Raw genomic sequence first — 15,238 nt, 5'->3', positions numbered from 1 at the left:
GAAGCTGGTCATTTCCCCAGAAGGGCATGTATGCTGTTTTAATGAGAGCTGTTGGCTGCTCTGTTTCTGTCAAGGTTGTAGGTCTCTGTGGTCAGGATGCAGCCCCGCTCGCTAAGCCTACCAGCCTTTCTGCTCTGGAGGGGCTTGTGGGGGCTGAGAAGCATTTTCACTGCAAGTGGCCATAGGTTTCCAGAGAGCAATTTCCAGAGCAATAAGATCTCTTAGAAAATTAATTTATTTGCTCTTATTAGATCACCTGCCTCACCTCCCCAGCTGCTGGTTCCCATGTTCAGGTTTCCCAGATTCCAGGCAGGGCTGCTGCCATGTCCCCCTGACACAGGGAAGAAATCCAAGGCTCATCTCCGATGACAGCTTCTCACCTGTGAGATTCGCTTCTCCAGGGGAGGATGTTACAAATGGATGAACCCCAGAGGGCACAGATGCTTTGTAACTCACCCAGACATCTACCATAAATTTTTCACCTCGATAACTTGGAAATGCAGATTATAAATGTGCTGCAGTGATGAGCCAGAAAGAGCATAAAAACTTCCAGCTGAAAAGGGGTAGGAAATGGCTCAGAGATGCTGGCACTTCAAATTAATTTTTTTCATTAAAAAAAGTGAAGATATGAGAGAGATGAGCATTACCCACATGCCCTGGTCCCTGGCGTGATGCTCACGGGTGGCCCATGGCATGCAGCATCCCATGGCATGTGCTCGGGAAGGAAGTGGGGGCTGTGCCTACTTCAGATTTTCATCTTCAGCAAGATGGCAAATCTTATATAAAACATGCGTGAATCAAAACAGAAGTGCCTGCCTGGCCGCTGGGAAGTGACGCCACCATGACTCATGTCATTCTGTTTAAAACAATCCTCCCCCTCACCTTCTCCCCTCCATAGAGATGCACCTTGGAGGCTTTCAGCACAGAGCCTGGTGATGCTCACCCTCCTCTTCTACATCCTTACACCACTTTTGGGCCATGGAACTTTTCCTCAGGTGGCCTCTCCTGCCACTGAGCTCTGCCAAAGCACTTTTGCAGCTCACTCCAAGTACAACAAACAGCTTTCTTTTCCTGGCATTTTTTTCCCCTTTATTATTTTTTTTTTTACACTCCATAAAAACCATTGCAGGTTTTCTTTCACATTCACGAGATCTCCTGGAAATTATTGCCATTTCCCATACATATTACATATTTTAAAAAAATGAAAAGGTCAACAGACAGAGCCGCTCGTTCTGAACAGAAGCCAACGCGAGCGAGAGAGAAACCAGTTTTCACGGACAAAGGCTGGCTAGAAGTGACCACACGTGCTAAGCAAGCCACGTAACACTGAACAGGACCACTTGACCACTCATGATACACGTCGGGAACACTTGGGAAGGGATGGAGGAAGAGTTGGCTTGCAGCCAAGCTTGTCAGGTTTTTTTTGGTGTAAAATCCAGCAGTTACAGTGTTATCTGATGGGAAGTAACTCGGGTGAGGATTGTGGAGACATTCAAGTATTTTAGGGTTGTTAAATAACAGATGGGAGGATAATAGCTCAGCAGGTAGCCTGATAGCTTCGGTTAAGTTCCCTGCTTTAGTTAAAAGCACATCCAGTACAAAGGCAAATGCAGAAGTACAGGAAATGCCACACCTGAATGGATCCACGGTCTGGTTTGGTATCCAGTTACACTGTGGTCAATACCTGACACTTCAGAGGCTGGAGCAGGAGACGGGATTTTTCACCTGGTTGTGCAACAGTGTCCTGGGAAAGGAGCTCCCTCCCACCACCCCAGCCCTTTGCTCCCTGAAACATGACACAGGAGAGGGGAGGAGGAACGCCAGGGAAAAAGCAGAACAAATATTCACTCCCACCACCTCTGCAGTTGCAAAGGTGATGCTTTTCATTTTGCTGTCTTCCCCACTGCTGCTGTTTATTGCTTGAAACTTTAAATAAGGGTCTTTTCAAAAATAAGAAGGGGAGGAGATGGGAACTGAGAACATACTAAATGGATTTCTCATCGCTCCCCAGGAATCTGGAAATACAGTAGTGGGTGCACACTCTGTGGATAAAAACCTAAAAAAGCACTTTTTCTTTTTTTTAAAAAAGGACAACAAAAGTTCAGAAAACCTGCCACACTTAGAGCACTTGCGTCTTACAGTCACAGCATATGGGAATTATGACCCACGACAACCACTCCATCTGAGACTAAGTGAATGAGGTTTCTCTATTGCACGTTCATGAAATGTTCTTGTTGGGGTCACAGTTCGGATCAGAGGACCGCACCAGCTTAGGTCTCCCCAGGGTGTTCAGCAGGACGAAGATGCTGTCATCGGGCTGAGTTTCAGCTGGTGGACAGGAGAGTGGATGGGCACAGAACTCAACACTGAGGTAGGAAAGGCGAAACATGAGCCTTCAAAGTTTTTGCCTAACGTTAGTTCTTCTGCAAAGAAAGATGCAGCTTCTCTTTTGCATGAGGCAACGGGGGGGCTGGGAGCGGAAGACAAGATCTCTGACTCGTATTGTAGCAACTGGCCCATGAAACCAAAGTTTGGTGAAATCAGGCTCCGGCGCTGCTTGATGTAATCGAAGGCTTCCTCCAGGCAGAGCTTCTTCGTCTTCATGAGATATGCCATGCAGATGGTGGGAGAGCGTGAAATCCCCGCTTCGCAGTGCACCAGGATCTTGCCCCCCGTTCGTCTGACATAATCTAGGGGAAAAAATTAATTGCAGGTGTCAGTTGTCATTGGGGGTGGAGAGGACACTGCGACATGCACCCAGTGCTGTAGGTGGAGCATGAACACAGCCAGTCCACCAGCAAGGAGAGGCTTGCTCTTCTGTTGGGTACTAAGGGTAACGTGGAGATTAAGAGAGAAGGGGGACAAAACCCAGCCTGAGATGGAGCTGAGCTGCAGATGACACTTGGTTTCAGAATCTGTGGGTCCTGATTTGGTTTTTCCTGCATTTTTTTATGAAAGTCCTTCCCTGTCTCCTTCCCACGTTCCTATTTCTCTTTTGGAACATCTGACTTTGCAGAGCATTGAGAGACAGATCAGGTATCTGGGCAAGGCTTGTGCTTGCTGTACCTGCATTTCTCTGTTGCACCTGCATTTCTCTGCCTGTGGCTCAAAGTGCTGACCCAAGCCCAGCCTGGCCAGCCCTCCCACTGTCAGGTCTTCCAAAAGCTGCAGGGCTGCCTTTCTCTCATCAGCTTTGCTAGAAAAACAGGACTTTTCTTTAAAATCCAAACCTAACTCCCTGCTTGGCCAGTTAGCAGCAAACGGCAGTACCAGGAGCTGAGCCCTTGGTGGGTGCCCTTGGGTGGAGAGGCTGAGCTCACTCCCTGGGGCCTCACCACAAAGCACACAAGGACTGGTAGGCAGTTGCTAATTACAGCCTGGTTAAAGGATGCTTGGACTTAAGTCAGGATATAAAAGGCTTATGCAAAGCACCCATTTTACACAACAGGAGCCACTGTGGTTACTCACACAACACAATGATTGTTATTAGATTAAAGAGAATGTGCTTAAAATAAGGCCTTTCCACACAAAAATACGGTTCAAAAATAGACGTTCTCTGCTCTACTGCCTTGAGCAATATGTTCAAGCTCCAATTTATGGATAACTTTGCTGAGTATAGTGCTCAGTGTAACAACACAGAGCTGAGCAAGTTATCATTTGCCTGTCTTCGATTGTCTGCCGGGGGACTGGTGCCACCACGACCGGTTATATTTAACTACTGCACAAAATAAGGAAGGCATGGATTTGAGTCATCCCCAGCATCTACACCACATGCCCAATTTTAAAAGAAAGTGAAAACTAAAGTCATCCTCAAAATCTGGGAAATTTCCAAGTGACTCAACAACTATCAGAAGGGGTTGGGGATGAGACAGAAGAGTGCTGTGAATTAGCATTTCCCTGAAAGGTGTGAGAAGTCCCTTACAAGGAAGGGGAAGGGCTCAGAGGGCACCCTCAGATCAGGTTTTTGTAACTCTGCCTGCACTGTCGAAGGACTCGCACTCAGCTGAGCAATGAGCCCAGTGAGTCTGTAGCTGGGCTTTTGTTCTGTTTCTCTTGAATGTTCCTGGAGAGCAACAGCACCGATTTCAACACCATCTCCACCCAGGCTCAGGCTGCTCCTTCCCACTAAACCTGAGGGAGGAGCCTCTCCCTTGCGCTACCTGGCATGGCTGGTGTGCACTCACCTGCCCAGCCTAACACAGAACGATTTGGGAGGGGATGGCCCAAAGTTTTCTAAAGGCCTCCTCATTGTTTTTGCATTGGGGTATTTGATTAAAGGGTGAGATACCGGCATCATCAAAAGGAGAAATTGAAAGAGTTCTCTAACAAGGGGAGACGCTGGATTTCTAAAACCCTGGCTGGATTTCTAAAACCCTGGCTTCGGGATATCTCTGCACAGCAAGGCAATAGGCTCACTCTGCTTCACCTTGCTTTTACAGGGTCTGACATGCAAGTCCAAGGAACCAATGTGTTATGGCTTTTTCCTTTACAAAAAACCATAGACTTTGGTGTTATTCAAGCATACTTCTTTGCTCCCTGTCATGCTGAAGTTACATCTACACTTGCTTTGAAAAGAAAATGAAGCTAACCAGCTCACTCGCCTCATCTGCCTGACAGCAGTCAAGAGGAAGCATTTTCCTTCCTCGGCCTCCCAGCCTGGAGAGAAGGACAGAGACCTTGCTCTGAATGTCCCTCTTCCTTCCTTCCTCGTGGAAATCCCTCTGCCAGGAGAGATGCTGGGGAAGGGAGGGAGCTTAAACTTTTGCTGTGACATCTGGGAACATACAGAAAATGTGTCCTTCCCACCAATATGTATTTTAAAATAAATGAATTTAAAAGACATGAAGATCTGGAAATTTGTTAATTTGGACCTACCAATGAAGTCGATGGCTTCCTGGAAGTGTGAGCTGATGTCTGCCGTGTGACTGTCCTCCACCGGGATCCACTTGTAGCAATACTGGTCTTTGAAGGACTCTGAGCTTTTCCTGGAGACGTTGAGCAGGGCTGTGATGTGCAGGTTGGCGAGAAACTCGCACTTGGAAGCGTGATAGGCACTACCAAGGTAGAGAAAAGGCAGGATTTCGACTGGACCACCCTGGAAGAGAAGGAGTAGAAGCATGTAATTCCTTTTCAAGGGTATTTGAGTCCTGATACCCAAGAGAGGCAAGGGAGCCTGCGTGGGTGCCCACTCCCTCCCTCGCTGGCGTTTTTGGACCCTAGTGCTGCCGGCCAGTGAATCACTGCGATGGCAAAGCCCACACAGGAAAGGTTTTCATTTTTTTTGTCCACATCTGTGAGGTACAAAGTCAGATCCAGCCCACTCGTGTGCAGGATGCTTCTGGCTTTCTTTAAAGTGCTGCCCCCCCGGGATGCACCCAAAGTGCTTTCATATGTGAGGCCCGTTCCCTCTGAGGTTTTAGCGAAATACGGGCGAGGCAGGGAGCCACGTCCAAGCAGGGAGGAAGAGGAGGATGGAGGAAGAGGCTGCTCTAGCTCAGCCCGGGGCTCAGCCTCTCTGCTCACTCCTCCAAAGGTGGAGCAAAGCACAAAAATTGGAGCAAGGCTCCCCATCCTCCCCCCACCACCCTGGGGCACAGCACCCAGCACTTCACCCACCCCGAGATGTCATCTCGGTTCCTCCTTCCTCAGCGCAAGCAAAGGCGGGGTGACGAGACCATGAAAGAAAAAAGCCACCGCCTGACACAAGGGTTTCAGAGATCGCAGGTAACTTTCCATGATGCGCAAGAGCTGCTGCCAGCCCCCGGCTGCGAGAAACCAGCTTTCCACCCCTGCGAGCTGCCCACCCAGTGGGTCCCATGCACTGGGGACAGCTGGGAGCCGCCCGCGGTGGCAGGACGGAGCCTGGGGCGGGAGGTGCTCCCGGGGGAGCAGAGGGGCATCGCCTGGGGGCTCCCCCCCAGCGCCAGGAAACGCGTGCCCCGGCGGAAGCAGCCCGACCGCAGGGTGACATCTCGGAGCACACGTATTCCCCAGGCTGGGCGGGTGCGGGGGCGCAACGACTTCCCCCGTGGAAACCCCACTCCCCCGCCCTTGGCTCTCAAGAGCCACTGCCTCTTCTCAGAAGCGGCCCCACGGCCCCAGCCCCCCTCCGCCAGCGCGGGAGCCCTCCTGGCATCTCAGAGGAGGCACGGGCAAAGCATGCTCCTTCGTCTCCCAGAAAAATGACATTCCTGGCAGCCTCTCCCCTGCCCGTTCTAAGTCTCCTGGGGAGGCGTGAGCTGCTCACAGCTCATGCTGCCTGGCTGTGTGATACAGACGGGTCACAAATACAGTTTTGGGAATAGACAGGTTTTTTTCCTCCTGCTGCAGCCAAATTTTGAAGCCAGGCGGAGGCGATGCTGACCAGCAGCATGCACAGGGCATCTTGTTCAACACACAGGCCGCCAACCTGGGCTGCGACAACTTATTGACAGCCCATGCCCGCACGAGGGCCCCCGGCACCCTGCCAGCCTCCAACAGGGCCCAGTGGCAGGAGGGAGAAGACCCAAGGGGAAGGTCACCTGCCGTGGCCGTGACACACACCTGGTCGTAAGCGGGTTTGTGGTTGGCACTCTGCTTCTCACAGTGGCTGGCGAGGTTTCTCTCCGCCTCAGTCCTCTCCAGGGAAATTAGTTTTCCATCCACACAGCACTCAGGATATTGCGAGTTAAAAGTTTCGTATCCCCCTAGGGAAGGGAAAAAAACCAAACAAAAAAAGAAACATGAATGTTTGCATTTCCAAAAACTGGTTTAATTAAAGTGGAGGAGAAATGAAGCTTGGGTGCTTGCAATGCAGTGGGATAGTGCGCGGCAATGGGCCCCAAAGGGTTAATGAGGGATAGTGCTCCCCTGGGGAAGCAGGTTTGTTTAAAAGGCTTCGGGCACCTGAAGAAAAACCTCTGATATCACTGACAATTATTAACTTGCCAAAAGCTGGTGAATCCAGATTAAAACTGTTAGCGAATGTAATTCTGTTGAGTCTAGTAACCATTAACTCCAGTACAGCCAGGACTAAACTCCCTCCCCCAGGTTTTATATATGAGCACTATTCCCAGCGTTTGCGATGGAGATTTCTGGACTCAGTAGTCACCCTCTCTAAATCTGTTACTGCTATATACGCCATGACAACATAAGAAATGTTTTACTTGCATTTTTTGAATGGATGTAAGCACAAGAGGGGGATGCTTGCAACTGTGTCATTAATCACCACAATGCACAAGACAGCAAGGTAATGAAGACAGTCCCACTGAAACCAATCTATTAAATAACAGCTATAAAACTTAATGAAATCCTGTGATAGCATTTGACAACTGAATAGCCCCACATGAGCTATTCCACATGGTTAAGTACTGCATTTGTTTCATTCAGTGCGCTGCTAATGAAAAGGAATTAATCCTATTATTACATTGTTACTCAAAGTTTGTCGTCAGCTAAATCGTTGCCTGTTTCCAGGCTGGGAATATGCTGCACGGAAGCACACGATCTCCAAAATGAACGTGAATAAGTCGGGTAGCAGAAGCAGCCTGGAAATGTCAGTGGTGTGCCACGTGTCTGCCACCTGTGCTTTTTCAGAACAAAAATGAACAGTGAGAGCTCTCAATCAGCTAGATTCAATAATCCTTCGAAGTGTGGCCCTCAAGTAAACAAGGCTCAGAAAGCAAACTCTCCCATGCAATTCATTCACCTGCAACTGTTTCACCCTGATAAGCGGTGGCGGTGTGGGTGCCCCGGTGCAAGGAAGGGCTTCGAAACAAAGAATCTGAAGATCTCAGCAGCCGCAGGGCCCCCACCGCCCTCGCTGCCAGGGCTGCCTGGTACGGCTACCTCTGACATTTCAGGCCCGTAACGCTGGTGTCTCATTTGTTTGCAATGTTTGAGCAGATGTGTGCTCAAATTCATGACGTGCTACCGTCGCCCACTCAGTCCCGCCGTGGGGCCCTCGTGGTGTTGCAAGCGGCCGGCATGATCCAAAGCCCACTGAATGTGATGAAAGTCTGTTTTCCACAGTGGAGGGTGACTTTGCAGTCAAGTCAACTGGCACTCAGCACCTGCACCTTTCCTCCTATTCCCCAGCCACATTCAGCCAGCTCGCCCCAGAGCTCGCAGCGGGTCAAGCGAGGCAGCGGGTCAAGCAGCCAAGTGACCCTGGAGACCATGAAGGGGGGGGCGGTGTGTGTGATAAAATGATATCCACAACAACTGGGTTGATAAAATGATATCCCTAACAACTTGCAGTGTGAAAAGCCAACAAACACAAGCAGCTCTCCAGGCTCCTCTCCTTTCCTGATCTCCAACTGCCCTTCATGGGGTGGACTTTTAAATTCTCTTGTTTTGTGTAGCTGACTATCTCCCCCCTGCCCCCCAACCACTGCTGTCACATAGGAAAAATATGTCCAGTTTATATAAATAGCCATTATCCCCATTTACGCCCCATGTTGTTGTTTTTACTCTTGAAGGAACACAGAAATCTGCCCAAGCCAAATCAGCCTGTGTGTTCAAACAGACATGCATGTCTCATGTCTCTGGGGCAACTAGTGCATGCAGCTGGTGAATGGTTAATTACAAGCCTTGGGGATCAGGATATTTGCAGGCCATTCTTACTGTGAGTCATCTTCTCATCCTGTCCTCCAGCAATCTCCTCTCTTCCCCCTCCCCACTCAACCTAGCTTCCCTGAGGTCATTTCTGCAAATACTAGATTGCTCATCAGAGAGATCTAGGCTGCGCTTCGGTCGTTTTAATCAATAAATAATAGAATCCTCGTCAGCACCAAGGGAGGATCTGTTATTTTATCTTTCTGCAAGCTCTTCTCCCCCCACCACACAACCACTCTTGCCCTGCTGGGGCTGAGCTCACCTAGAATGAAACTGCACCTACACAGACGAAAGATGTGACACACTCAAACCCTAGAAGCCAGAAAGCGAGAGAAGGAACGGGGCCGGCATGCAACTTGGCGTGCAATTGCTCTGCTCTAGCTGCCCTGCCTGGGGCCAGATCCCCAGGATGCTTATCTTATCTGCTCATATCTTATCTCATCACTGCGACTTCAAGATGAGACCACCTTAGCCCTTAAGTAGCCAACACCTCCTCCCAGCTCCCCCACACCTAGGGAGAACAGGAATATAAGGGGGGAACCTCAAGGGGTTTTTTTTCTGGTGGTTTTACAGCCCGTTATTTGCGAGGTCTGTGCTACAGACCCCCAAAGGACTCTTTCTTCTGGTCAGTGTCCGGTGCTTCAGGATGATTTATATCCCCACTGTCCCAGAGATCTTCCCCCAGACCACAACAGCTTCCTGGGGGTCCGTGGCCCCAGTGAATCAGCAGTGCTGCCCACTGAGTCACTGGCTCCTTGGGCCACACCGGATCTGAAACGGAGCTGCGGACTTCACGGGCCTGATCCTGCGACCCAGAACACTTCTAGCAAAGCAAAGGGGAACAGCAGCAGGAAAAGGAGGAAACTTTCTCATCCACTAAGGGAGAACCTTTTTAGCCTCAAATCGACAGGTTTTCAAGAGAAGACACTTTGCAATATACGAAAGGTACAAAGCAAAGCCTACATCAAAACCCCACCTCAGATAAACTGCCCACAGCCACAGTCACCACTTCAAAGCATGGGGCTGGTACATGAGGAAGGAAGGACGATCTTGTGGCTAAACGAGCAGGCTGAGAGTCAGCAGAGCTTAATTCAGCCCCTGCTTTGCCACAGACTTCCCAGCGTGACCTGGAGATGTTTCTTCATCCCTACTTTAATGGGGTCCCCAAGGATTTGCCTGGCCGGGCACAGTGCAAGTATCCTTGCCCTGCAGCAGCGGAATCGGTGCTTTTGGGGCGGCTGCCAGTCCCCAGGGCAGGCTGGCGGTGCCCGGACAGAGCCGGGGTGGTGGCACACCGCGCAGGGAGTCTCCCTGCCCCTTGGTACCGGGCAATGCCCGGGCTGGAGGTGCCTCTGCCCCGGCGGGGATGCCCTCCGGGCACTGTCCGTTATAGCAGGTACAAACTGGGCACATCAGGACAAAACCTAGTGTGATAAAAGGCTTAATAAAAGTGAATTAACCCGGGCCGGTGAGGACACGGGCAGAGTGTATTCAAAGAAACATCGCCTGGTTTTCTCCTCCATTTACGGCCTCAGGGTATGGCAAGGAGGGTTCTTTGGGAGCTCCCGCTTCGGCGTGGCCTCGCTCCGGGGAGCCCCGCGGCCGCGGCAGCCGGGTGTGCGGGGCTGCGGGCGGGAGCGTCCCCGGCCGGGCGCTGCCCCGCTCCGGGGGAGGCACGGGGGAGGAAGGGGGACCGAGGAAACAGAGAGGGCAAAAGGACAAAGGCGCTGCCGGGAGAAATGGAGGGGAGGCAGGGATGGGAGGGCAGAGAAAGGGCGGGCTGCTATTTTTTTAATCGTTTTATTATCCCCGGGTTACACGGCAGGAAAACAAAGAACCGCAATCAGAGGGTTGTAATACACGTGAGGGGAGGAGGTATTTCTGTCCCCCGACAAGCTCCGGAGTTTCGGCTGTGGGTTTCCCTTCCCAGCCTCGATATGCCCGATGGAGAGAGAAACCTCTCCGCCCCGGGTGGAGGAGCGGGCACCCATCCCCGGGTTTCGATCGCCCAACACGGGCCGCCCCGTGTCACCGGGCGGAGAGCGCGGAGCGGTGGTCTCGGCTCTGCTCTCACCCGCGGGGTCGATTTTGTTTTCCACGCAGCCCCGATCTCTCTCGTCCCCCTCTCCCTTTGATAATCTGCAACTTTTGCCCTCCTTCCCTAATGTTCTTTGCTTTCCATCAGCCTCTTAAACGCACGGCGGGGGTGAGCGGAAAGGCATTTGGGCTCAGCCCGCAGAGTCTATCCGGGATTTATTTCCAGTGGGTGGAAAAGAAACGAAATCCCGGCGTTACCTCCCTGCCCTCCACCAATAATCAGGTTAACTAAGGGGCGGCGGTGGCGGAGGAGAGGGGCCGGGAGCACGGCGGGGCCGCCGCCGCCCGGGGAGGGTTGGAGGGTCGATCCGCGCCGCTGCCCCCCGCCCCTGCCCCCCTGTTCCCCGCCGCGCCTCTCACCTTTCAGGAAGCAGACCCTGGCCCCGGCCTCCGGCAGGCTGGAGAGCAGGGCGTTGAGGACGATCTGGGCCGTGCTGTCCTTCTTCAGCTTCTGCCAGTGCCCCGTGCCCTGGTCCAGCACCACCACGGCTGCCAGCCGCCCGGTCCCCGCCGCCCCCTCGCCGCCGCCCAGCAGCAGCCGGGCGCGGGCCGCCGCGTCGGGCACCACGAAGTGGAGCGGCACGGCCCCGCCGCGGGCCCGCCGCATCACCACCGAGTTGAGGTTCACGTTGAGCGAGCCGCGGAGGCAGGAGGCCGAGTAGGACAGGTAGGGCCGGCAGTCCAGCACCAGGCAGCGGGAGGGCTCCTTCCGCAGGAGCTTCCTCAGCTGGCGGCAGTCGAGGGACGTGACTTTCATGCCGGCCGTGGGTCGTGCCCCGCCGCAGCCGGGGCAGGAGCGGGGAGAGCGGCAGGAGGGTGCCCGCTGGGGAGTCCCGGTGCTAGCGCGGGAGCCCCGGGGCAGCGCGGGGCCGCAGGGGCTCGGCCGGCGGCGACGGGACGGGACGGGACGGAGGGAGGGAGGGAGGGAGGGAGGCACCGCGGCACCGTGCCGAGCCCGGGCAGGGAATCCCGGCCGCCGGCACCGGGCATTTATATGAATGGGAGGCCGGGCGCTGACGACACTGCCCATATAAGGGGAGTGACGCGCCCGCCTTCCAAACATGGGCATCCCCCGCCCCGCGCCGCCCGGCGCGCCGCCCCCTGGCGGGGGATCCCCTCCCTCGGATGCCCTCCTTCCCTCCCCGGCCGCGGGCGGGGGCCGCGGCCGCGCAGGCAGCGTTAGTCAGGCTCGGAGGTAGAGGAAGCTGAAAAACGCCGCAAAAATTCTCCACTCATCGGCCCGAGGCTCATGCCGGCATCACCGCGCCCCCTCCCCGCTCGGCGGGGGGAGCCGGGAAGCGTGCCGGGGGGGAGGAGGAGGAGGAGGAGGGAAAGGAGGAAGGGCAGCGCCGGGGCAGGTTTCTCGCACCGGGTTGCAATGGGGGGTTTCTGTTCCCCTTATTCCCCCCTCGCTGTGTATGTCCTCACGCCCAGCAAAGCCCCGAGCACAGGCAGGCCTGCCTGCACCTGCCTGCGAGGGCACTGCTGTGCAGGGGATGGGAGCTGCCGGCTCCTAGAGCCCCTTGGAAGGAGCTGGGTGCCCTGCCTGGGCCGCAGTTTGCATCAAGGCAGCGCCGGTAGCCGGGTGATAAGCGCGGAGTGCCTGGGGAGCATCCCCAGGATGTGGGTACCTGGCCCAAGGTTTACAGCCTGGCAGCAAAGGAGGAAACAAGGAGTAACAACTTGGGACGAAGCAAGATGTGCCATTTCTGCAGAATTAATGAATGCTCTGGAGGGGGGGGTTGGGGATGGGAGGGCCACCTGCAACAGAAAAATTGCTAGCATGGCTGTTTGGGGGGGCCTTATGTCTGTTTCCTTGTGGCAAACTTCTAGGCTGCAAGACTGTGCCGCAAGGACCTGCAAGGCTTACACTACGGACCTCTGGCTGTGCCTGTGTCCAGAAGTCACGACACAGACACACAGGAATTAGGAAATTTGGCACTTGCCCTTTCCTTGTAGATAACTTCTGCAAAGTGACCAAAAAGAGAACTGGAAATCCCTGGAAGAAGTTAAGCAAAAGGATGAGCTCCAGCCAAGCTCCTTACAGGCCGGGCAGGTTACAGCGGAGCTCCCTAAGAGCAGGGTGTCATTTATCTGATGGTGCCCTGAACGTATGTTCACCTCAAGAGCAGGCAGGAAGTGCCATCCCTGCCTCAAATCGCCTGCAGCTGAAACAGAGAAGCATGAAAGAGACTGTGCGAGGAAAATGTTCAAGCTGATTGAAAGAATAGCAGCTCCTGGTTTCGAAGCACCTCCTCCTCCTCCTCTTCCTCTTTCAAACCCCCTGCAGCCCCCGGCTGGCTCCTTCTAACCTGTCCCCCCCTTTGCTCCCCTCCTCTGAGTCAGTCAGGGTATGAGACGGAACAAAAATAGAAATAGCTTGTGGGTAGGGGCAGATGTTCACAGAGCGTCTTTGCGTGGGTGTTGACTTCACCTGGCCACTGCCGTCACGGCAGCCCGGCTCCTTCCCTCCTTCTGCACCCACCCTGGGAGGCAGCTGGGCATTGCCGGGGCCGCGTGGCTGGGTTAGACGTCCCCACGTGCCGGCGTGGTCCTGCCAGAACCGGATCCCCCCCCTGAGAAGCATCGCCACAGCCGTGCCAAAACCCTTCACATCATCCCATGGGCAGGCCGATTCCTCCCCTCTATTTTTCACTAGGTGGGGAATCTGGCACGGGCAGGGGCGCAGTGACTTATTCCCACTCACACCGGAAACCTCCAGCACCGCCTGAACACAACCTGCCTTTCCTGCCTCCCAGCCCCCAGCTTCAGGGGCCGCTTCTTCCTCCCCGAGAAGCAGCCTGACTCCCTCAGGGCTCGGCCCCCAGTAACAGCCCAGCTGGCGAACTGGTCCCAGTACGGCACAGGGAGGGGAAGAGGGGCTGTGGGCATGCTAGCGCACTCCTCCCTCCCGGGAGGAAGGAGGGGGCCAGCACAGTCACACGAGAGCATCATTTCCTCTCAGGAAACCCAAGTGAAACGTGGAGGGGTGAGAAAGAGAGCTTTTTTCCCCCCACGCTCCTGGCTGAAGTGCTAGTCTGAAGGAGGGGGCAAATCATACCAGCCCAGAAAATAAACTCTCTGGGAAATACCTGAAATTTGGCCTGTACTGGCAGCAGGGTGTACTATCACCAGACCTGACCTGCGGCTGACCTTCCTCCTTTTACACACCTAATGCTGAGCATCCAAACAACTGCCTTTCAGTAGATTACAGCTCTGCTTTTGTTTCTTAATGGAGTGAGTCATGACCACCTTTTTATTAGAAGAAAATAACAAGGCTAACAACAGCAGTACTAATGCTTCCTCCGCTGCAGGGTGCTGGACGCAGAGTGTCCCTGACTTCTCTGCCCACCAGTGACATGACTCGGTTGTGCCTGGAAATAGATGAGCAATCGAGGCTGCTGCTGTCAGGGCTGCGGGACGGACAGGGACACTTTTGCCCACTGGAGCAGCTCCTTCGTTTGTCAGGTGCTGCCAGCCAGAAGGGAGAAAGGGGCTTGATTCCTGTAAACGGCGGTGGCTGAGTAACTTAAACCACCCTCTGCTTTAGGTAGGAAACTCCCCTCCTCCCTGCAGCACTTGACATCATTCCCACTTTACATCATTCCCACTTAGGTTCTGCTGCATCTTTCTGCTCATCCTCCCGCTTCCCCTTGATAATCTCCCAGGCTCTTTCGTCCTTTGTCTCGGGCTTTTATCGGGGCTTTCAGACCAGCTGGTCCTTTCCTTTTCTTCCAGGCTGTATTTCCCCTAACCTACCTCATTCTTCCCTTCTCCCCTCCCCACCTCCTCCGGGCTCTTTGTTTCTGCCTGTTCTCAGTGCTGCAAAGGGAAACTTTCTCGCTGCAGCTGGGGAGGGGTGACCCCAGCTCCTGGGGGCACAGCTGGACCCCCATCCCAGGTAAAAGCTCCCAGGGCACAACATCCGTGGGGTAGCATCCAGCGGGCACTGCTAAAGAGCAAAATGGTGCCTTTTGGAGAGAACAAAATTCAAAAGGAGCTTTAAAAAGGCGCTTAGGTGAATAAATGAATGTCATTTTTTTGGAAGCAAAAGAGACAGGATCAGCCAAGTTCCTAGGGCTCGAGCTGCCTGAGCTGAGACAAGGGACACCCTGTGCTGGGTGCTACATGTGTGCTTGTCACCCCAAAGAGTTAACCCCAAACCTCAGCAAGACCAAAGGTGAGAGAAAGGCAGCGAGCTCTGGTGCTGGAAAGGAGGCCGAGTGGAAGGCAGATCAAGGGTCACACAGGAGATCAGTCAGGGAGGTGGTATATAGAGAGTAACCTAAATACCGTGGAGTCCTAGCCTGGGGCTTGAGCTGCATTATATCCCTGCTGGGGCACAATCCTGAACCCACATCCTCCGGTCGGTTGTGAAATGCAAGAAATTCCTCAGATGAACAAAGCATAGCACAAGACAGCAGAGAAGATGGGTTGGCATTTCTTTAATGTTATTAAGTTTTCCATAACATCAGTTTCTAATTTTGGAGTGGCTGATGTCAAAACACTTACAGCACAAGCAGGGAGATAAGTTTGTGCCGGTAAATGG

The 15,238-nt window shown here is 53.6% G+C and overlaps 1 protein-coding gene across 1 annotated transcript; it reads right to left on the bottom strand.

The window, feature by feature from the left end:
• Positions 1–1,091: 1,091 nt before the first annotated feature.
• DUSP5 (dual specificity phosphatase 5) lies at positions 1,092–11,632 on the bottom strand. The gene is made up of 4 exons (XM_072871323.1): positions 11,050–11,632; positions 6,544–6,686; positions 4,876–5,095; positions 1,092–2,690 (listed from the first exon to the last, which is right to left on the bottom strand). The coding sequence occupies exons 1-4, from the start codon at positions 11,444–11,446 to the stop codon at positions 2,290–2,292; spliced, it is 1,161 nt and encodes a 386-aa protein (XP_072727424.1). The 5' UTR covers positions 11,447–11,632; the 3' UTR covers positions 1,092–2,289.
• Positions 11,633–15,238: the final 3,606 nt, after the last annotated feature.

This window comes from Ciconia boyciana, chromosome 8 (assembly GCF_034638445.1).
Source record: "Ciconia boyciana chromosome 8, ASM3463844v1, whole genome shotgun sequence".
NCBI classification, from domain to species: domain Eukaryota; kingdom Metazoa; phylum Chordata; class Aves; order Ciconiiformes; family Ciconiidae; genus Ciconia; species Ciconia boyciana.
This window is presented reverse-complemented; position numbering and strand designations above follow the sequence as displayed.